Source organism: Panthera onca, chromosome B2, assembly GCF_046562875.1.
Source record: "Panthera onca isolate mPanOnc1 chromosome B2, mPanOnc1 haplotype 2, whole genome shotgun sequence".
Classification (NCBI taxonomy): Eukaryota; Metazoa; Chordata; class Mammalia; order Carnivora; family Felidae; genus Panthera; species Panthera onca.
In genome coordinates, this window is record NC_138343.1 from 38,139,547 (window position 1) to 38,159,568 (window position 20,022).

General features: G+C 45.8%; 1 protein-coding gene and 1 long non-coding RNA gene across 5 annotated transcripts in view; both read right to left on the reverse strand.

The window, feature by feature from the left end:
• Window positions 1-6,049, reverse strand: part of MOCS1 (molybdenum cofactor synthesis 1) — a 37,162-nt gene extending 31,113 nt beyond the window's left edge. For 3 of the 4 annotated variants that reach the window (XM_060615419.3, XM_060615418.3, XM_060615421.3), the window contains exon 1: window positions 5,848-6,049. In XM_060615419.3, coding sequence (XP_060471402.3) covers window positions 5,848-5,970 — 123 coding nt within the window. In that variant the 5' untranslated portion in view covers window positions 5,971-6,049. Of the gene's footprint in view, window positions 1-1,017; window positions 1,101-5,847 lie in introns of those variants that run through there. The other variant, XM_078446881.2, reaches the window with a different exon arrangement.
• Window positions 6,050-18,813: 12,764 nt separating this feature from the next.
• On the reverse strand, window positions 18,814-19,409 carry LOC132666413 (uncharacterized). Its single transcript, XR_009604651.3, has 2 exons — window positions 19,248-19,409; window positions 18,814-19,083 (listed from the first exon to the last, which is right to left on the reverse strand). It is a non-coding gene; the product is annotated as an uncharacterized LOC132666413 (long non-coding RNA).
• Window positions 19,410-20,022: the final 613 nt, after the last annotated feature.

Sequence of the window (20,022 nt, forward strand, 5' to 3'; positions counted from 1 at the left end):
TAAATGCCTAGGATTATCACGATCTTGTAACCTAAGACAGCAGAAGGCCTCAGGCCCCCCTGAGGCCCAGAGTAACCATTCGCCTGCATCCAGCAAGAAGGAACATTTACTTCAGTGACCTTCTGGGCCCTGGCTGCACATTAGAACCACCTGGCAGCTTAAGAAAAAACTTCCACTGGAGACCAACTAAATTTGGATCTCTGAGCACTTGTTTTTAGTCTCTCTAGGTGGTTCTAACATATAGCCAGGGTCAAGGGCCACCAATTCAGGAGACAGAAGGTCAAGGACCACTGACTCACATACTTACACCTGAGTGAAAGTATGCGAGGGTGCTTCCAGGATATTCCTGGGTCTGTAAAAGTGACCTCACTCTGCCCACCCCAAGGCCAGTGTCTCTCCCCCCACCCTCCCCACTCCCCCCCCCCCCCCCGCCGCCCATCCTCCAAGAAACCCTGCTCATGGTCCCATGACAAGCAAGCAATAGTCACTTCTCTGAACTGCTGTCTGCTACAATCCTAACAAGACTTCCTACCTTCCTGTTCACCTACTCACTTCCTACTCACCTGCCTTCCCACCAGTAGCCTTGGGGGTGGAGCAGAGGCCACTACAAAGTCAAGAGCCCCAGAGGCCTTGAGTCCAAGAGATCAGATGCCTGGAAGTTTGGCACCCAATTCTTCATCAACAGCTATTTGCAATTCAGAAATCTGTTCTTCAACCCAGAAGCCACCCCCTCCCTAGTTGCCCTCACCCTAATCTTAACATATTGGGGGTTGGTGGCTGGGTGAGGAAAGGAATTGGGAAGCAAGTGAGAGGACCAAGGAGTGTGACTCAGCGGAAACTGGGGAGCAAGCAGAGTCAAGGAGCAGTGGAGAATGGAATCAGGCACTCTGTTGTGGCCCTGGGAGGGGCAGCCAGATTTCACTGCTGAGACCTGGGGTGACTTTATCTAGATTCATTCAGACTCTGTACTGCCAGTACCAACCACCCCCACCCCCCCCGCCCCCCACAGTCTCTCACCCAGCCAGGCTTGCAAACTCTTTTCTTTGATGTTAACAAGCCTCATCCCTGCCTCTTCTCTCCTCCAACACTGCATGTCCTACTTTCAATCTTCTGTTTTTCCCTTTCCTTTAAACCCCCTGGAGGAAAAAACATCAGCACCAGTCAGAGGAGCCCTGGATCCAGAGGGCATTACCGGGCAGGGCGGACAGTGATGCCTCTCCCCCAGGACAAGTGAGAAGGAGCAGAAGGCCCTTAGCTGCTCATATTCTCAGGACCCCAGCCTGGACCAGGTTGCTTCCCCAGTGTGGGAAGCCCTCCTGCCTGATTCAGTATCCCAGCGTCTATACAGTAAGCCACTGTGTCGATGAACAAATAGGCTGGTGCTTTATCAGAAGAGAAAGGTGGTGTATGCAAAGCCGGTCACGCTGGGGTCATTGATTTCCAGGCTGGTCTCTACTGTCAAAATGGTTTTTGCCAAGTACAGCGGCTCTCAACTCTGCACATCTAAACAGCCAGGAGTGCTTCTAAGGAACACGGATGCCAGAGCCCCACTCCAAAGATCCTGACTCAATTGCTCCGAGATGGGGCCCTGGCTTTTCATTTTTTTTCATGTGTCAGCTCTTTGCTCTGTAGCTTGGCTGAGAACCACTGGCCCAGCAACACCAGGATGGAGAGCTATTTTAATCCAGGGATACTTGCTGGTCCTGAGCAGAGGCTCTGGGAGTAGATAAACCTGAATTACAAGACTGGCTTTATTACCAACGAGCCATAGAGCAAATCACCGAAATTCTTTAGGCGTTACTTTCCTCTCCCATCAAGGGTGCAAAATAATTCTAACTAACTCAGTTGCAGGAGTTCCTGGCACACAGCAGGTATTCAATAAGTGATCGCTACCATTTTCTTAATATAATTCCTACTTACATATATTGACCTATGAAACAAATATTTGTGGAAAAGCACCAGCTGTGTGTGCTGTGACTAGTTTTCTTGCTCTTGTCAGCTTCCCTGGTCCTGCAAGGGTCCACCCTACTTAATGGCAGATGGGCCAAAGCTGGGGTTTCAGACCTGTTGTTACATCATCCAAAGCAAGGCAAGTGGGGTCTAGGCTCCTCCAGGACCACGGATACAAGTGCAGGTGACCACGCACCAGGCAGCCTGCCATAGGCTACCAGTTGTATCTTGTCCACCTACCCACTGCAGATTGGGGTGGGGTGGGGTGGGGTGGGGTGGGGTGGAGAAGGATGGTACAAAGGAGTTAGTTAAGGGACAGAGGCTGCCCTCGAGGTAGTCACTAACTTTGGGCATTTGGTTTGAATGATAAAGGCCAGACCCCAAATAGCTCTAGAATATAATATGCAGGGTTATTCAGGAGAAAAAGAACTCAAATATCAGTGGCGCTGATTTGGGATCCCGGCTATTTGGGATGATCCATACTAGGGGTGTCTCAAAATTAATCTCTATTAAACAAGAAAACCTAGGGGCATCTGGGAGGGGCTCAGTCAGTTAAGCATCCAATTCTCGGTTTCGGCTCAGGTCATGATCTCACGGTTTTGTGGGTTCGAGCCCCAGTAGGGCTCTGTGCTGACAGTAGTACGGAGCCTGCTTGGGATTCTCTGGCTCCCTCTCTCTGCCCCTCCCCCACTCACACTGTCTCTGTCTCTCCCAAAATAAACTTAAAAAATTTTTTTCTAAAAAAAAAAAAACAAAAAAAACCAAAAAACCCACAAAAAACAAAGAAACAAACAAAAAAACAAACCCAACCCCAAACCAAAACCAAAAAACAAGAAGACCTAGCAAGGTGCCTAGTCCCAGGTCTGGATCCTCCCCCCTCCCTCCATCTCCCCCTTAAGTGTGAGGATTTTACACCTATGGCTCCTGACTCAGATAGTCGCACTTCATTGAAACAAAGTTTCCGAAGGAAAGAATGGAACTCAAGATAACCCCTTAAAGTTCTTTCCCTTGTGTGCCACTGCCCCAGGCCCTGCTGTTCCCTTCTATCTTCTCCTACACCCACTTCCTTCCTGCACAACACCCTCTCCAACATTTGGTCTTTTTTGACCCTCTGAAAAGCGGGGTGCCTCTGCCTTACTTCACCCTCTGCCCTGCTTCTGCCCCAAGGCAGCAGGCCCAGGACCTGAGGCGAGCTCCCTGTGGCCCCAACGTCTGCAAGGAGCCTGGGAGGAAGAAAGAGGGGTGGAGTGCTTCCAGGCCAGGGTAAGCCCTGTAGAGAAGGTGATCTGGGCCACCCCAATCAGGACAGCAGGTAGCTGTGTCTCCCCTACCCACCTGCCCACTTTACCCACACTCCACCATCTCCCCTTTCCACCTGTAGATGCTGTTCAATTGACTGTCCTGGGACTAAGATGAAGGCCCACTTTCTGCTGTCCTCCCAGCCAGCTCCCACTGCACACCTCACCCCTCTCTCACACCCACATCCTGGCACACAGACAGCACTCAGTGGCCTTTCCCTCTGTCTTTCCCAGCACCTGTCAGGGTACAGGGAAAGGTGCCCTGCAGGAAGGGACGCAGGAACAGGGATTCCCAATGCCCCACTCCTACTCTTGCCAACTGGTAAGCTCTGTGAATAGGCTGATGGTATGTATCTCCAGACTTGCCTCACCTCTGAGATTTTCTTAAAGACATTCTGTGCCCTTCCCCACTGCATAAAGATGGGCTGCTCCAACCCTCTGTTTTTGTTCTTTTTTTTTTATGTTTATTTATTTATTTAGAGAGAGACACAGAGAGAGAATCCCAAGCAGGCTCCACGCTGTCAGTGCAGAGCCCGACATGGGCTCAGTCCCATGACTGTGAGATCATGGCCTGACCCGAAATCAAGAGTCAGATGCTTAACTGCCTGAGCCACCCAGGTGCCCCAATGCTCTGGTTTTAAAGATGTGTAGAGAGGGGAAAGGACAGCCCCAGAAGCCAAGTGAAATTGGAGGCAGAGTGAAGGTGAAAACCTGGGGCTCCCTGTCCAGTGTTCTACTATTCCACATGTCCCCTCACTAGCTGGGTTTCAAACAGCCAAAAATATCTGACTCTACTGCCTGCAGAGTACTGGGTTAAGCACCATGCAGAAAGGCGGGGAAGCACCCAACATTTGAGGAGCGACCTGCCTGCTGAGGATAACCCTAGTGGGGAATGTCCAGCATAGGAGGTCTACGACCAAGTAGTGGACAGAATGGCCACCCTGAGTGTCCAGTGGGAGGGGACTAATGGGACACAGCAAGAGCCAATGGCAGCAAGGTTAACAATAATTACAACAAATACGTACCAAACCAACACTTAGGTGTGTCAGGCTTTGTTCTAAGTACACATATTAACTTTTTAAACTATAACCACCCTATGAAGTAGACCCTTATTCCCATTTTACAAATAAGGCTGAGACACTGAGAGGTAAAAGGACCTGCTGAAGTCCAGATACCTACTAAGGGGTAGGGCTGGGATTCCTTCCAGCCCTGGCATTCTGCTCCAGAGTCCGTGTTCTTAACCTGCTAATTCTACCTCCCCTTATAGGGTAAAGGAAAGGGCAGGAGAGCCTCTCACCCTCCCCTCCCTGCAAGGAAGAGGCAAGGGCACAGGTGCTAGAGTCTGAGTTCCTGCCCCCTTATGTTTCAGCTCTGTGACTCCAGGGAAGTTAACTTCAGGGAGCCCTCACCTGAAAATGCAAACTCCTGACCTCACATGGTTTACTGAGAGGACTAAAAGAGACCAAGTATGAAGTCACTTAGCATGGGTCCTCTTCTGAGGGGCACCAAGGAAATTAAGGGCAGGAAGGAGAAGAAACTTCCCTTTTCCTGAATTCTTTAAAGGTTTCTCAGCAATCTTTGCTTTCCTCTTCTTCCCTCAGGGAAGCTGGGAGTTCAAGGATACTGAAAAACTTCACTTCCCAGCAAGGAGCCCTGATTATTTGAGGATTTCAGGAGGGGGTCAGACTTGGGGGAAAGCAAGTTAGGCTGGGGCGCTCCCCCTCATTAAGCCACAGGGGCAGTGGTGTGGAGGGACACGAGCTGATGATTCCCAGGACATGAAGCCTCCCGCTAGGGGATGGGAAAAGAATGACTAGATGAGTCCAGAAAAGAGGTTTCACCAAATGAAAAAGACCTGCTTCTCTCCAAAGTATTCCCCGAGCACATGGGCAAAATAACACCGAACTTAAAACTTGTTAGGACATGAATCATTCTGTGGGGTGATGTGAATGACTGCAGGGGCCGCTCCCAAACCTTAAGGAAAACTGGGATTCTCAGCCTGGAAGAGGATCTCGCTCCATTCTGCTCCAGAACGAGGCTGAGCCCTCCTAAGGGACAGGAGGATGAAACTGAAAGAGTCAGTGAAGGACAAGTCACAGAGCCCTGTGACTACAGAAGTGACAACTGACTACTGGTGGCACCAAGGTGACATTTTTAGCCAGTGTCACACTATGAAGCAGGGTGTCACACAAGAACACCTGAGCGCAGGCAGACAACCCCCACTGAGGGGAAGCGAGCAAAACGTTCAAAAAACAGGGTGGGTGAGGCAGGGCTGAGAAGGGCACTCATAACAACTCACTGGACGCAGAGCCCTAACTGCCTGCTCCCTCATCTCAGGCTTACCTGGAAGGGGGTTCCATGGCTAGATGGGCAGGGAGGTGGTTAAACAGCACCCCAAGGAGCGCCCCCACCCTGGGGTAGCCGGTGAGACTAAGCAGTTCAGAGAGCATTCCTCCGCTCCTCTCCCCACCCCCAATTAAGCGTTGAGGGGGTCCCTCCCAGAAGCGGCCTCTGCGGCCCAGCCTGGGTGTTTCTCGGGCTAAGGGACAGCTGGCCGGGGCGCCCTCCGCGGGGAAGGTGTGGATGCGGGCGGGCTCACCTCCACCGCAGTTTGGGAGGGCTCCCCCGGGCGGTGCTGCGTCACTGGAGCCCCCGAGCTGCAGCTCCGGACGCTGGACCTCAGCACCCGCTGCAGCATCCGGGACACCGGCCTCGCCGCCATGAAGCCTGTCGGCCGGGCGAGTCTCCACTGGGTAGTAGGCTTCAGAGAGCACTAGTCCTGGGCTTGCTGCCGGGGTCCTCGAGGCAGGGGCGGAGCGGGGGCGGGGCCCACGCAGCCAATCGGCCGAGGGCGCCGCACCGCGCGGCCTCCTGGGAGTTGTAGTCCACTTCTGCGCACCTTTCCTGGCCTCTGCAAGCCTTCTAGGGCTTGGAAAGCGCTAGTTCAAAGTCAGCAGAAGTTCCCCGGGTCTTTCTACAGGCTTCTTGGCCTGCGCCAGCCAGTCCAGGACCTAAGCGGTGGTGTGACTAGCACAAACTGCTGTAGGCAGGGCAGGACTAGGGCCAGATGAATGAAGCATTGCCTTGGGCACAAAATTTAAGCATATGCCAAAAAAGTAAGTTATCAAGATAAATAGTATTTAATGCAGTATTTTTTAAAAGAATCAATGCTAAAAAAAAATTCCATGATGAACAAAATAATATTTTATATAAAAACAAGATCTGACCCTGCACATTTATGATTTATGACTTATCTCAGTCCTTTGAAGGTAGTCTAGGCCCTGGTTGAAGGCTGGTCTGCTCTATTTTTTTTTTTATTTTTTTTTAATGTTTATTTATTTTTGAGACAGAGAGAGACAGAGCATGAACGGGGGAGGGTCAGAGAGAGAGAGGGAGACACAGAATCGGAAGCAGGCTCCAGGCTCTGAGCCATCAGCCCAGAGCCCGACGTGGGGCTCGAACTCACGGACCCTGAGATCATGACCTGAGCTGAAGTCGGACGCCCAACCAACTGAGCCACCCAGGCACCCCAGTCTGCTCTCTTTAAAGATACACTTTTCCAGTTGTGCCCCCAAACGACATTAACAATCTTGGCCTCTCTGTTTAAAAAAAAAAAAAAAAAAAAAAAGGAGTATATGGGAAGAAGTCATAGAATGAGCGGATATCAATTCTGGAATGCTTCCTTACACACCATGCACTATTCCAGGCATCATTTAATACTTACAATAATCCTGCAATTAATAGAATGTGGATTTTGCAACTGAGGAAAGTGAGGCTTAGAGAGGTTAATTTTCCCAAAGGCACACAGTTGATAGGTGGAAAAACTGGGGTTTGACCCAGCAGTCTCATTCTGAAAGTCACGATACAATGTACATCAGGAATGGGGTGAGTTGTGGGGGAACCTCTTTCTCTCTCTCAAAAAACAAAGAGCTATAGTCTTAAAAGATTTTGCACTGTAACACACTCAACAATGAACATATATACTGAGAATGATTATGTTCAAACGAGCCTATCTGTTGTATCCAAAACCCCATGGCTGTGGAATTGTAAGAATCAAACATCGACTGGAACATTCTAGCTGCCAAGTATATATTAGAAAATGAGGGTCTTAGTCTCCTGGTCTTGAAGAATTGACTGTTGGGGTGCCTGGGTGGCTCAGTCGGTTAAGCGTCCAACTTCAGCTCAGGTCACGATCTCGCGGTCGGTGAGTTCGAGCCCCACGTCGGGCTCTGGGCTGATGGCTCAGAGCCTGGAGCCTGCTTCCGATTCTGTGTCTCCCTCTCTCTCTGCCCCTCCCCCGTTCATGTTCTGTCTCTGTCTCAAAAATAAATAAAACGTTAAAAAAATTAAAAAAAAAAAAGAATTGACTGTTACTGATTTGCACAAATGCATCAAGACTATCAGAAAAGCTGGGATGATTTTAGCCTCAGGCTCAGGGTGAGTTTCTTACGTTATTCAGAATTCAGACAATACATTGCAGGGCTGAGGGGGTGTCTGGGTGTGTTTGCAAGAGACCTGACAGAAGTCTATTTTGCAAAGGGCCTGAGGCCCACGGAGGACTATTCAAGTTCTGTCCCCTGCTAAATTTGATGTGTGGCTTTGTCAGGGGAACTGGGTGTGGAGGTGAGGATGACACTTCCCCCACCCTCTACCTGTATGAGGCCTGAAGAACTTCCAGGAGAGGACTCAACCTTAGGCAAGAGGTCATCTGACATAATGAACTTGATCCAGTAGCAAGTCCTCAGAATTTGGAGGAAGCAGAGATTCTATGTGTTAGTTCTTAATCAGCTCTGTCCCCAGCTTTATTAGTTTCTTATGACTGCTTTGACAAACTGCCACATACTTGGTAGCTTAAAGCAAAATGTATTCTCTTACAGTTCTAGATGCCAGTCACTCTCCCTGTGGAGGCTCTAGGAATGAATCTGTTCCCTTTGTCTTTTCCAGCATCTAGAGTAGTATTTCTTGGCTCATAGTCCGTTTATCTTCAAAGCCAGCAGCATAGCATCCTCTCTGTGACTCTGCTTCCATGCCATGGCCTGTTTCTCTTCTGCCTTAAATTTCCCTCTGCCTCCTTCTTAGAAGGACATGTAGAAGTCACCTGGATAATCCATATGAGTGTTTCATTGTGGATCCTTCTTGGGGCGGGGGAGGAAGTGAGGGACAGAAGACAAGTGGAGAGAGAAGGCTGGTAGGACAGGCAGAGAAGTGTTTAGCAGTTGGCCAGAAACCAGGTAACTAGAGGTAATTAAATTGAAGGATTTTAAATCTTTTAAGTGACCCATGAAATATCATCTTGTGTCCTCATACAGTAATCCTACTCTTTCAGCCCATCTGAACTGCCACCAGTTGCATGAAACTTTTCTGGATTTTGCCCTCTTCATCCAAATTGTAGATGACTGTTCCTGTGCTTGGGCCTGGTCACTCTTCATAGAACCTTGGAACTCCAGCACTGTGCAAGATCTTATGGCTTATTCAGTTTAGCTTGCACACTGAAGTCTTCTCTACATAATCAGCAATCTACATGGATACTTCTGCTGGGAAACTTTCTGATTTCCTGACGTTGCCTATTTCCCTTAAGAGCCTCTTTGCCTATTAAAATTCTTACTTGTATTGAGCAGAAATGTGCCTCTTTCTGTCGATATACTGTGATGAAGTGTCATCCAGGCCACACACACTGCTACTCACTGTAGATAAGGAAATACCTCCAGGAGCTCACAGCTTAGAGTATGGCTCTGATCTGGAGAGTCCATGGATGGATTTGGGAGGGACCTCTGAACTTGAGTGTATCATATGGTACATGTGCATATTTTTCTAGGGAGAGGTGGCTTTCATCATGTGCTTAAAGAGACCCGTGACACTAGAAAGATGGAGAATACAGGTCTTGAAATCACCCTTCTGGAGATATCTTCCTATTGGCCCTATTTTTAGCCCCTGGGACTATGCATCTACCCTCTCATTTGAGAGCCTTAACTCAAGTTATCCCCTCTTCCAGGTAAACAGCAGCAGTTATTGCCAAACTTTGTGTACAACATCATGTGAGTCATTGTGCAATTTTTAGTTTGTCTTCCCAAATACGATTTGGTTTGTCCAAGTGCTAGTGGCAGATTGTATCTTTGAAAGATAGCTATGATAACATCTCCTGTCTCACATGTTTGTCCACAGCAGTGCTGTCCAATAGGACCTTCTGTAATGATGGAAACATTTCAAGTCCTCACATGGCTATTGAGAACTTGAAATGTGGGTAGTGTGACTGAAGAACTGCATTTCTAATTTTAGTTTTCATTAATTTAAGTGTAAACAGCCACGTGTGACTAGTGGCTGCTGTGTTGCTCAGTGTTGTTCTAGAACTTTGCTTTCCTCATCAGGAAGTGGAATTCTCCGCTTGCATCTGAGTAGGTTTGTAATGGTCTTGTAACCAATAGAATATGGCGGAAGTGATGCCACATGACTTTTTAGGCTAAGTTTGAAAAATAAGATGCAACATCCACTTACAATTTACCTCTAGTGATCAGCTCTCTGCCTGGCTGGGTGATACTTCTTCCCAGCTCCTCTCCTCCTCTCTCTCCACCTGTCTTCCACCCCCCTAGCCCCCCATAGAGATGCAGGACAAAACATGGAAGCAACCAATAAGTCCCTCAGGAGATGAATTGATAAATAAACTGTGGTACATCCAGAGAATGGCATATTATTCAGCACAAAAAAGAAATGAGCTATCAAGCCATGAAAAGACACAGAGGAAACTTAAATGCCTATTACCCTAGTGAAAGAAGCCAATCTGAAAAGGCTACACACTGTGTGATTGCAACTACATGACTTTCTGGAAAAGACAAAATTATGGAGACAGTAAAGAGATCAGTGTGCCAGGGGTTGGGGGCAGGAGGAATGAAAAGGCAGAGTGCAGAAGATGTTTAGGCCAGTGAAACTATTCTGCATGGTGTTATAATGATGGATACACGTCATTATACATTAGAATGAATCATGTTGTAAACTATAGACTTTGGGTGATTATGTGTCAGGTTCATCAGTTGTAACAAGTGTACCACTCTGCTGGAGGATGTTGATTGTGGAGAAGGCTTGCATATGTGGGGGCAGGAAGTATATGGAAAAATCTCTATACCTTCCTGTTTAAGAGCAGTTTTAGGTACACAGAAAAAATAAGTTTTATTTAACAAAAAATCCAAGATGGGATTTCTTGGCCATATGTCCCTTGTCTCTCTCGTAAAAGGAGTCTCAAGTATCCAGCCCTCTATACTCCTTCAAATCCTTCCCCATCCCATCAGTAGCTATGGACCCGCTTTGCTATAGACATTTTAATTAAGCAATGAAATTAAAAGTTTGAGAAAATGTCGTCTAAATGATTGTTACACTTCTTTTGGGGGGGGCGGTTCTTGTTCAGGATATTCTCCATTTGCTTTTCTAGACCCACTCCCTGACACTCCCCATGCTGGTCTGACTACTAGGAGACTGTCTTCTACCTACTGCTTTGATAACATCACCCACATACCCTTGTCTCTGGTTTCCAGAAGTATCTGCAGGAGGTACAGGCAGGTTGAAGAGCATAAGGAGAGAGGTCAGAGTATTTATTCCTATTTGCTGTCTTTCTGGCTGGCGTCATACAGCCCCTATGCCATGAGTCCAGCTCTCACCAGGCCTAGTAACATCATTTCTAACCCTTGTTCCTTCAGGCTTGGTGGTGGAGGGCTGGCTTTCTTGTTGATGGTCATGGATGCTCAACATCTCTGTTGGCCACTTTAACCCTACACATATCTAACAAATGGTCTCTTTGGTTAAATGTTCCTTCATAAATTCCAGCTAAGTATGCTGCTTCTTGCTGACTCCATGACTTATTCAGGATTCAAGGACTTCTCTTTACCAAAGTACTCTAGGTTGACCTTTGTTAACAATGGCAATCACGGTGGAGTGGCATAGTTTATTTATATCCCTTCTGCACTATGAGCCCTTTGACGGCTGGTGACAGATTTAAATCAGCCGTAATCATAGTACCTGGCATAGTGTTTAATGCACAGAAAACTCCCAATAAATTAGCACTAAATGGTACTTTCCATATCTTTGACTTGCCTTTCAAGTGAAGTAGCTGTATCAGTCATGATGGGTTAGATTGTGCTGTTATAACAAACAACCCAAACATCTCAGTAGCTGAAAACCACAAATGTTCCTCATTTGCGCTACATGTCCGGCAAGGGTTAGCTGGAGATTGTTCCTCATCAGTGCCGTCCTCACCCTTGGCTCTAGGCTTATGGGGCAGATAATATTCACACACCCTTGGCTCTAGGCTTATGGGGCAGATAATATTCACACATAACACTGGTGATTACTAAGAGGGAAAGAGGGTGGTAAAGGGAACACTCCTACCATTAGAGCTTCTGCCTGGAAATGCCACACATCACTCTGCTTCAAGCAAGTCATGTGGCCACATCTAATTTCAAAGGGAAAAGAAGTTTATCCATCCCACAGAGAACAGTAAAAATCTTACCAAGGAACAAAATTCCCTTGTGCCCTAATGTATCATCCAGGCTTTTCCATTCCTCCTGACAACTCTTCCCTTTATTCATCCCTGTCACTTCCATTGTATACTGAAGACAGCCATGGTGGCTTTATGTGTCTGCACATGTCAGTCATAGTCCCAGAGCCATGAAGTGCTGACTCCAGCACTGTCTTGTTTAGAGTCTTCCATCAACAAAATTAAGAAGAGAAGAATCTGGGGGCGCCTGGGTGGCTCAGTTGGTTGAGCATCCAACTTCAGCTCAGGTCATGATCTCACAGCTCGTGAGTTCGAGCCCTGCGTCGGGCTCTGTGCTGACAGCTCAGAGCCTGGAGCCTGTTTCAGATTCTGTGTCTCCCTCTCTCTCTGTCCCAACCCACTCATATTCTGTCTCTGTCTCTCTCAAAAACAAATAAACATTAAAAAAATTGAAAAAAAGAAGAGAAGAATCTGTAATAACTTAAAATTTTTTTAATGTTTATTTATTTTTGAGACACAGAGAGACACAGAGGGGCAGAGAGAGAGAGAGAGAGAAAGACACAGAATCTGAAGAGGCTCCAGGCTCTGAGCTGTCAGCACAGAGCCCAATGTGGGGCTCCAACTCACAAGCCATGAGATCATGACCTGAGCCCAAGTCGGACGCCTAACCGACTGAGCCACCCAGGAGCCCCAGTAATAACTCTTTACTTCAATGGTTCTCAAAGTATGGATTTCTGAGGTCAGCTATTTTCATAATACTACTAAGATATTATCTGCCATTTCCATTCATTCCATTTGCATTTCTATACCCTATCTGATTGTGATTTCAAATCAGATTGAATACAAAAACAGATAGGAGAATCCTGCCTTCTGCTAAGCCCAACATTAAAGAGGTTTACAAAAATGCAACACCATGCCACTTTTCTCCCTAACGTTTTTGAAAATGATTTTATTAAAAACGTTATACTAATCTATAATACATATTACTGATTTTAAATGAGTTAAATATTTAAAATTTTTGTTTTAATTTCTAATGATAAATATAAATTAAATAAATTGGCATGGTGAATATATATTGAAGAGGTATAACATATATAAGTAAAAATTCTTTGGGGTCTTTGATACTTTTTAAGAGTTTAAGTAGTTCCTGGCAAGAAGTCTCAGAATTGCTGCCTTAATATATACTCCCTCATCTTTTGCAGACCCAGAGTCATCCTGGTAGTACTTTATAATTGCTCTGTGGTCACATCATCTTCCCTAGACCATTGAAAGTAAAATAAACTCATGCCAACTCCCTTATTTCCCTGGGCTCCTAGAATGGGCTACGTGTCTTGCTAAGGGGATAGTGGCGGGATGATGCCTTCAGGGGTCCTAACAGAACAGGTTCAAGGCAGGAGCCCCATGCTGAGAATCAACTCCATGCTTCATGTTTAACCTCTGCCATCTGGTCACTTTCTCTCTGCTGGTTTAGGTTCCTTGTCACTTAGTGATCATAAACTTGTCTTCATTTTTGTTGGGATAATTAAGTCACATAACATGTAAGCAAGTGCTCTGTTATAATATTGTTTGGGAGCAAGGAGCGTCTTACTAGTGTCACTGAAACCATCCTTTCCCCACATGAAACACATTGTAGAGATTGATTCCTTTAGGTTTATTAAGCCTCCAGGGGAGTGTTTATTAGAATGAGGTAGACCTTATAAGGGATTTGTAGGTCCATTATAAGCCATGAATACCTCAAGTCAATTTAGTTTAACTATTTTCCAAGAATGGGTAACCAAGAGCAATTAAAGGAAATGGAGTAGGTATAATAATGAGTTGGGAAGATTGAGAAGGCACAGGGATCACCAAGAATGATGGATCCTGGCAGGGCCCCAACTCCTAGGGAGCCTGAGACCTCTGGGGTGTGGGGGAAGAGGAGGGCTGGGAGGGCATCGAGAGCTTTCTTCTGAGATCTTCCCAGATCTTCTGTACATGGTCCCTAATCCCTATTCTCCTCTAATCTCCTTCTATCTTCCATCTGAGTGTATGGTGATTTTAAATAGGTCCATAAATTCTTAAATACTCCACACTTCAAAAGACGGAGGCTAGTTCCCTACCCCTTAACTGTGGGCTGAACTTAAAACTCTAGTAAAGGGAATGTGGCAAAAGTGATGGTATGAGCCTTCTTAGGGTAATCAAAGACAATGTGGTTCCCTCTTTGCTTTCTCTCTTGACTCACTCACTCTCAGAGAAGCCAGTTGCCATGTTCTGAACAGCCCATGTGACCCGCAACTGAAACATACCTCTGATAACCGTGAGGAACTAAGGCCTCCAGCCGACAGCCCTGTGAGGGAGCCATCCTGAAGGCAGGCCCCCCCAATCCCAGGAGAAGCTTCAAATGACTGCACTGTCATGATACCTAAGCCAGAGCTGCCCAGTTGGCCACAGCCAGATTCCTGACCCTCAAAACTGTGTGAGATAATGGATATTCATTGCTTTAAGCCACTATATTTGAGGTAACTTGTTACACAGTTACGGATAATTCAAACAGTGTGTGAATTCTTCCTATAATTTATTATTTCTTTAAATATATTGCCTGTCCCCATTACAGGAAAGGGATGCTGTTTGATATCTGGGTTGGTGGAATTCTGGGTTGCTTGTTGTCCATTTGCCCCACTCTTGCTTGGGATCATTTTTCACTTCTCTCTGTCCCACTCTCTGCTCTAAGAGGTTGATTCCATGGCCTCCCTTGCCCTCAGGCTTCCAATCGGTTTCCATCTATGGAAAGCACAGTAGGGGAGCAGAGAGCAGGATGAGAGAGAGAGGTCTGGACATCTACTCCTTTGACTCTCCTTTCCTTCCCACCAGGCCTAGGGAGGCAAAAGATGATCTTACACCTGACTTTATTTTACTCACACCTGTGGAGTTAAAGTTTGCTGTGTTAAGGCCCATGCATTTAGAAGAAAAGCAACTTGCTCTTGTTTCCTCCTTTAAACTAGAAAAAAGCCTCTAATTCCCCTAAGACAATCAAATCCACTTATTGAGGCTTGATCCCTCTGCAAGCAAAGTCAAGTTGCACTGTCTGGATTATGTGATTGCTATTTGTTAAATCATCAGGGTGGAGATGTAAAACAAAGAGTATCAAAAGCTAACATTTCTGGAAATATCTCAGACGTTCTTCCTGCTTGAGAATTGGCTGGCCAAGAACACTGTGTGACATGTTCCCCTCCTGCAGGGGTCAGGAAGGGGCAAGCCTCTGTGAATAAGGCAGGTGACAAATTGGAAAGAACCCTAGCTTGACATTGGGGAGGAGATCTGACTGGCAGTCCTCACTTGTCTCAAGTTCACTGCCTGACCTTGGGTATATTACTTAAATTCTCTGGTATCCCCACATGGCAAAGGAAACACTTCACATGATGGTGATTGTGAAAAATCATTTTAATAGGATTTGGCTATATTATTTTTTTTAATTTTTTTTTCAACGTTTTTTATTTATTTTTGGACAGAGAGAGACAGAGCATGAACGGGGGAGGGGCAGAGAGAGAGAGGGAGACACAGAATCGGAAGCAGGCTCCAGGCTCCGAGCCATCAGCCCAGAGCCTGACGCGGGGCTCGAACTCACGGACCGCGAGATCGTGACCTGGCTGAAGTCGGACGCTTAACCGATTGCGCCACCCAGGCGCCCCTTGGCTATATTATTAAAATAGAAGATGAAGCACAAAGAGGTTGAGTGGCAAGCCCAAGGGCACATGACAGGTAAGGGGTGAAGCTGAGATTTGTACTCAGGGAGTCTGACTCTAGAATCTGTGCTGTTAAGTACGAACTTCATTAGTGCCCTTGATATTGACTAACAGTCCTCAGTCTATTCAGTAAATTCTCTGAGCATCCCTCTAGCTTCTCCTCTCCCTCCTGCTATGATTCTGTACCATAGTCTACTGTCTTCCAAAGTTTTACATAACATTCAAAAAGGGCAGGGAGATAAACTAATTTTGAGTTAAAAGAACTTTATATCAAAGTCCAAGTAAGGAAAGTCTATTAATTATAAATGAAGAACATAAAATTCCCTCTCTCTTTTCCAAAGAATATTATGGAGCTAAAGTAAATGAGAACACAAGTCCAGGATCTTTCATCTGAAGACCTAGGGGCCAGACAGATTTTGGAATTTACAAATGTTTCAGAGTTTTGAAGTCATAGACTATATATAAATTATATACACTGTATGTGTATATAAAAGTTTATGGGTATGTTACATAATACAGGATCTAGGGAAGTCTTTAGTAATCAAATAATTGTCCTGCAAGAAAACAGACATTCCTGCTAAGAGGAATAATGGTTATAAAGAGTTCATGTCAGTGGGTTGTGTTTTGCTGACAAAGTATGAAAAAAAAAAACCAAAACGTAGTTTCCAGAAGTAGTTTGGATTTTGGAACTATGGATAATGAATTGTGGACATGAGGCAATACAGAATTGGGACAAGAGTAACTTAATTATCTTAATAATCTTTCTTCAGAGAGAAGAGTACACACTTTCCCCTTCTAATTCTGGTTCCCTCCTTGGGGAAGAGGATAGAGTGCTGCAGCTCCCTTTGTCAAGATCAAAGATATTATTTTTTTCCCCCTTGAGGTTTGGTTGACTGGAGAATTCCATGTTAATGCAATACTGACCATAAGAAAGAAATGAGAGTTTTTGCTTTGGCTGGGGGATACCTTCTTTTTGTACCACCAAACCCCCTTTTCCATTTTCTCCACCTTGCTCTGGGCCTCAGAAGGCTGCTCTATGGGGGTGACACTCACCCTCTGGCATCTGACTGGGTTTTTCCAGTGGGAAGCCCTGGACTAAGGAGATCTTATAGTGGGGAGAAGAATGGAGTCTGTGTATTAGTCCCTCAGCTCCTTCCTGCGTGACTACCCCCGGAGAATAAGTTGACTCCATGCATGGTCTGTTGGGTTTTTTTTTTTTTTTAATTTTTTAATGGCAAAGTATTTTTATTTTTTTATTTTTTAAAAATAAGTTATTGTCATGTTGGCTAACATATAGCGTATACAGTGTAGTCTTGGCTTAGGAAGTAGATTCCTGTGACTCATCACTTACAGACCATACCCAGTGCTCATCCCAAAAGGTGCCCATCTTAATGCCCATCTCCCATTTTTCCCACCTCTCCAACCCCCTACTCCCCATCAACCCTCAGTTTGTTCTCTGTATTTAAGAGTCTCTTATGGTTTGCCTCCCTCTTGTAACTTATTTTTCCTTCCCTTCCCCTATGGTCTTCTGTTAAGTTTTTCAAATTCCACATATGAATGAAAACATGTGATACCTGTCTTTTTCTGACTGGCATATTTCACGTGGCATGATACCCTCTGATTCTATCCACATTGCTGCAAATGGCAAGATTTCATTCTTTTTCAGTTTTAAATCCTTTTGGTACAAGGTAGGATAGAGGCATGATGTACAATGAGCCCTACAGTGGTTTAAGCGCTTGTTGGTGGCTCTGGAGACATCTGGGAAACTGACCCTTGTTCTGCTTCAAAAGTTCTTACTGCAGGAAAGTAGTGCTTGGACCAGGCTGTACTGTCATACAGAGCCTGAGTATGGTGCCTTATCTGTACAGTGTCCTTAATAATCATACATACTTTATATCATCCCAAGAAAAATAAGGCACACTTGGCCAGGAGAGGAGGTCTCTAATACATGTACAGATTATAAGTGTGTAAGGGCTAACCTGACCTGGTGTGTGTAAGACTGGCCCTTAGAAGGAACAATTTATTTTTCTAGAAGATCTGAGAAGGCCCTTACTCTTGGCAAGGCTTTGTAGGGACAGGGAGCTTGAGACTCTTCCAAGGTAGAAAGGCAAGGATTATGAGCATGGGCTCTGGAGCCAGGGTGCCTGGGTCAGATCTTGTTCCTACTGCGTACCAGTTGACTTTGAGCAAATTAGCGGTATATGTCTCCATTTCTTCATAATTAGAAGCAAACAACAGGATGGACCTTCTCTGGGATGTGTGAAGGTCCAATGATTCAATACAGAGAGCTTAGGCTTAGAGGCACTTTGGACACTTAGGATTGTTAGCTACTTTATTGGAATTGGTTGCTGACCTCTCTGGCATATTTTGGCTGCTAGCTTCTTCTAAATTCCCTAAATAAGTGCTTCTGAGGGTGACCTTTCAGCTACTCCTTTCAGCTATACTTTATGATATCTGTGCAACACGCAGCCAGTACATAAGCAGGTTAGTCAGCTGCTTGAGGAAGAGCCCTGAAATTTCTTCCCTGTAGTTATAAAAATGGGCATCTCCCATGTGGGATGAACAAACCAGAAAGAATATTAAAAAAAAATAATAATATAGGGGCACCGGGGTGGCTCATTTGGTTAAGTGTCTGACTTTGGCTCAGGTCATGATCCCACAGTTCGTGGGTTTGAGCCCCGCATTGGACTCTGTGCTCACAGCTTGGAGCCTGGAGCCTGCTTCAGATTCTGTGTCTCCCTCTCTCTCTGCACCTCCCCGACTTGTGCTCTCTTGCTCTCTCTCAAAAATAAACATTAAAAATAATATAGAGACCTCAAAAGAACTTGCAGGGAGGGTAGAGACTGTTCTTCAGTTCTGAAGGACAATGAGTGGAGAGAAGCAACAATGAATTTGCTCTTTACCAACACACAGTTCCCACATTCCTGTCTCATTTTGCTGGCTCATTAAAGAAAATTTCAGAGCTGAGATTTGAGTTTCTTCATGAAGACAGGCAGAGAGCTTGGAAAACTAGAGGGAACAGACACCGTGAGCCTAAACTGAGACTGGAAAAGCTGCAAAGTCAATACCTGAGCAAATGGGCAGGGCTGCTCCCTGGAGAAAGAAAGGTGAGCCAGAAGGGGGCTTCAACCAGAAGCTTAAGGAAGGAGTATGCCCTTGAGCAGCGAGTGGTGCCATCCCAGTCATGGGAGTGAGAGTGTGACAATAAGCAAAATGTCTCCAACTCAAACCATAGAACTTAGTCCTGGCAGAATCTTCCACTTTTAAAACAAGTCCACTGTTCAGGACTCCTAAATGCCCATGATTCCCCTTTCCTGTTTCCCAGCATGTAAAACTTTGTAAATATGCATGCTTCTTCCCCATGTGTTGTTATCCATGGGGTCTTTTTTTTTTTTCCAGACACAAGAAGAATCCCAGAAATGTGTGAGGGGCAAAGCCACCAAAGGTGATGTCATCCAGAGAAGACCCAAGATTACAGGCGTTCAGTTGTTCAGTTCTTTCCCTTTGGCCAACACGGGGATCACTCTTCCTAAGAGTTTACCCCTAGGTCACCTGGATTTTTATTCTTTGTCTGTTTCCTCTCCCTCCAGGCTGCAGATTCAGGAGGCATGGATGTACCCTCACAATTCTGCCTCTATAATACAATAGAATGGAGACTTAACACTGTGTAGTTGGAGATTGTTCATGGTGCCCACAACTCTACCAAGCTTTAGCTCAGCTTTAAGCGCTGCCAGTCTCTTCTAGCCCGCTCAGTTTTATTCTTTCCCCAGAACACTTTGCTTTTCTTCCACCCTTTACCTTTGGAGAAAGGGCTGAGAGTGGAGAGGGAGTGGAGTGGGAGTAGTCTTCGCCTGCTGGTTCATCTTACGTCCATTCTTGTTTTAAGACTGCATGGTCACAGTCCTGTAGCCAGCCATTTGTTGGCTCAGTCTAAGGTTCATTGCTCACCTTTAAGGCAAACTGTTTCCCCAGGTCCTACCTAGCATATGGTGCATGGTCAGTAATTGTTGAGGAACAATGATGGTACAGATACATGCAAGAAGAGAAAGGTCAAGTCATTGGGCTTTCTATTTTAATATAGAGCTCAGTCACAGAGGAACAATGTAGTAAGATGACCTGACCAGGGGTTGGCTATGTCCCTTCCCACCCTTCTACAACAAAGAATCCAAGGGCAGAAGAACATTGTGATACCCATCTCTACCTCTCCCTACTCCTTCCCCTAATTCTGGCCCACATTTCAATAACAGAGCATGGGGCTGAGAAACGTTTTTATCTATAACTCAATCAGACCTCTCAAACCTCTGCAAAGAGTAATATCCTGCTGGCATAGTGAATTTCTCATCTTCTCTGTTAGGCTAAGTCTCAACCTCATGCCTTCCTTGAGTTACATTTCAAAAGGCCCCTTTTATTACCTTAGTTAGGTGACTTGGCAAAGGGGTCATGGGTGGGGTTGGTATGGCAGACAATGGGCTGATGTCCCACCCTGCACTCCCTGGACCCTTCAGTGTTCACAGCAGCTGTGGTTTTCAGGTCCAGCACAGTGAATTCTTCCCACCTGGAGCTGGAGGGTTTT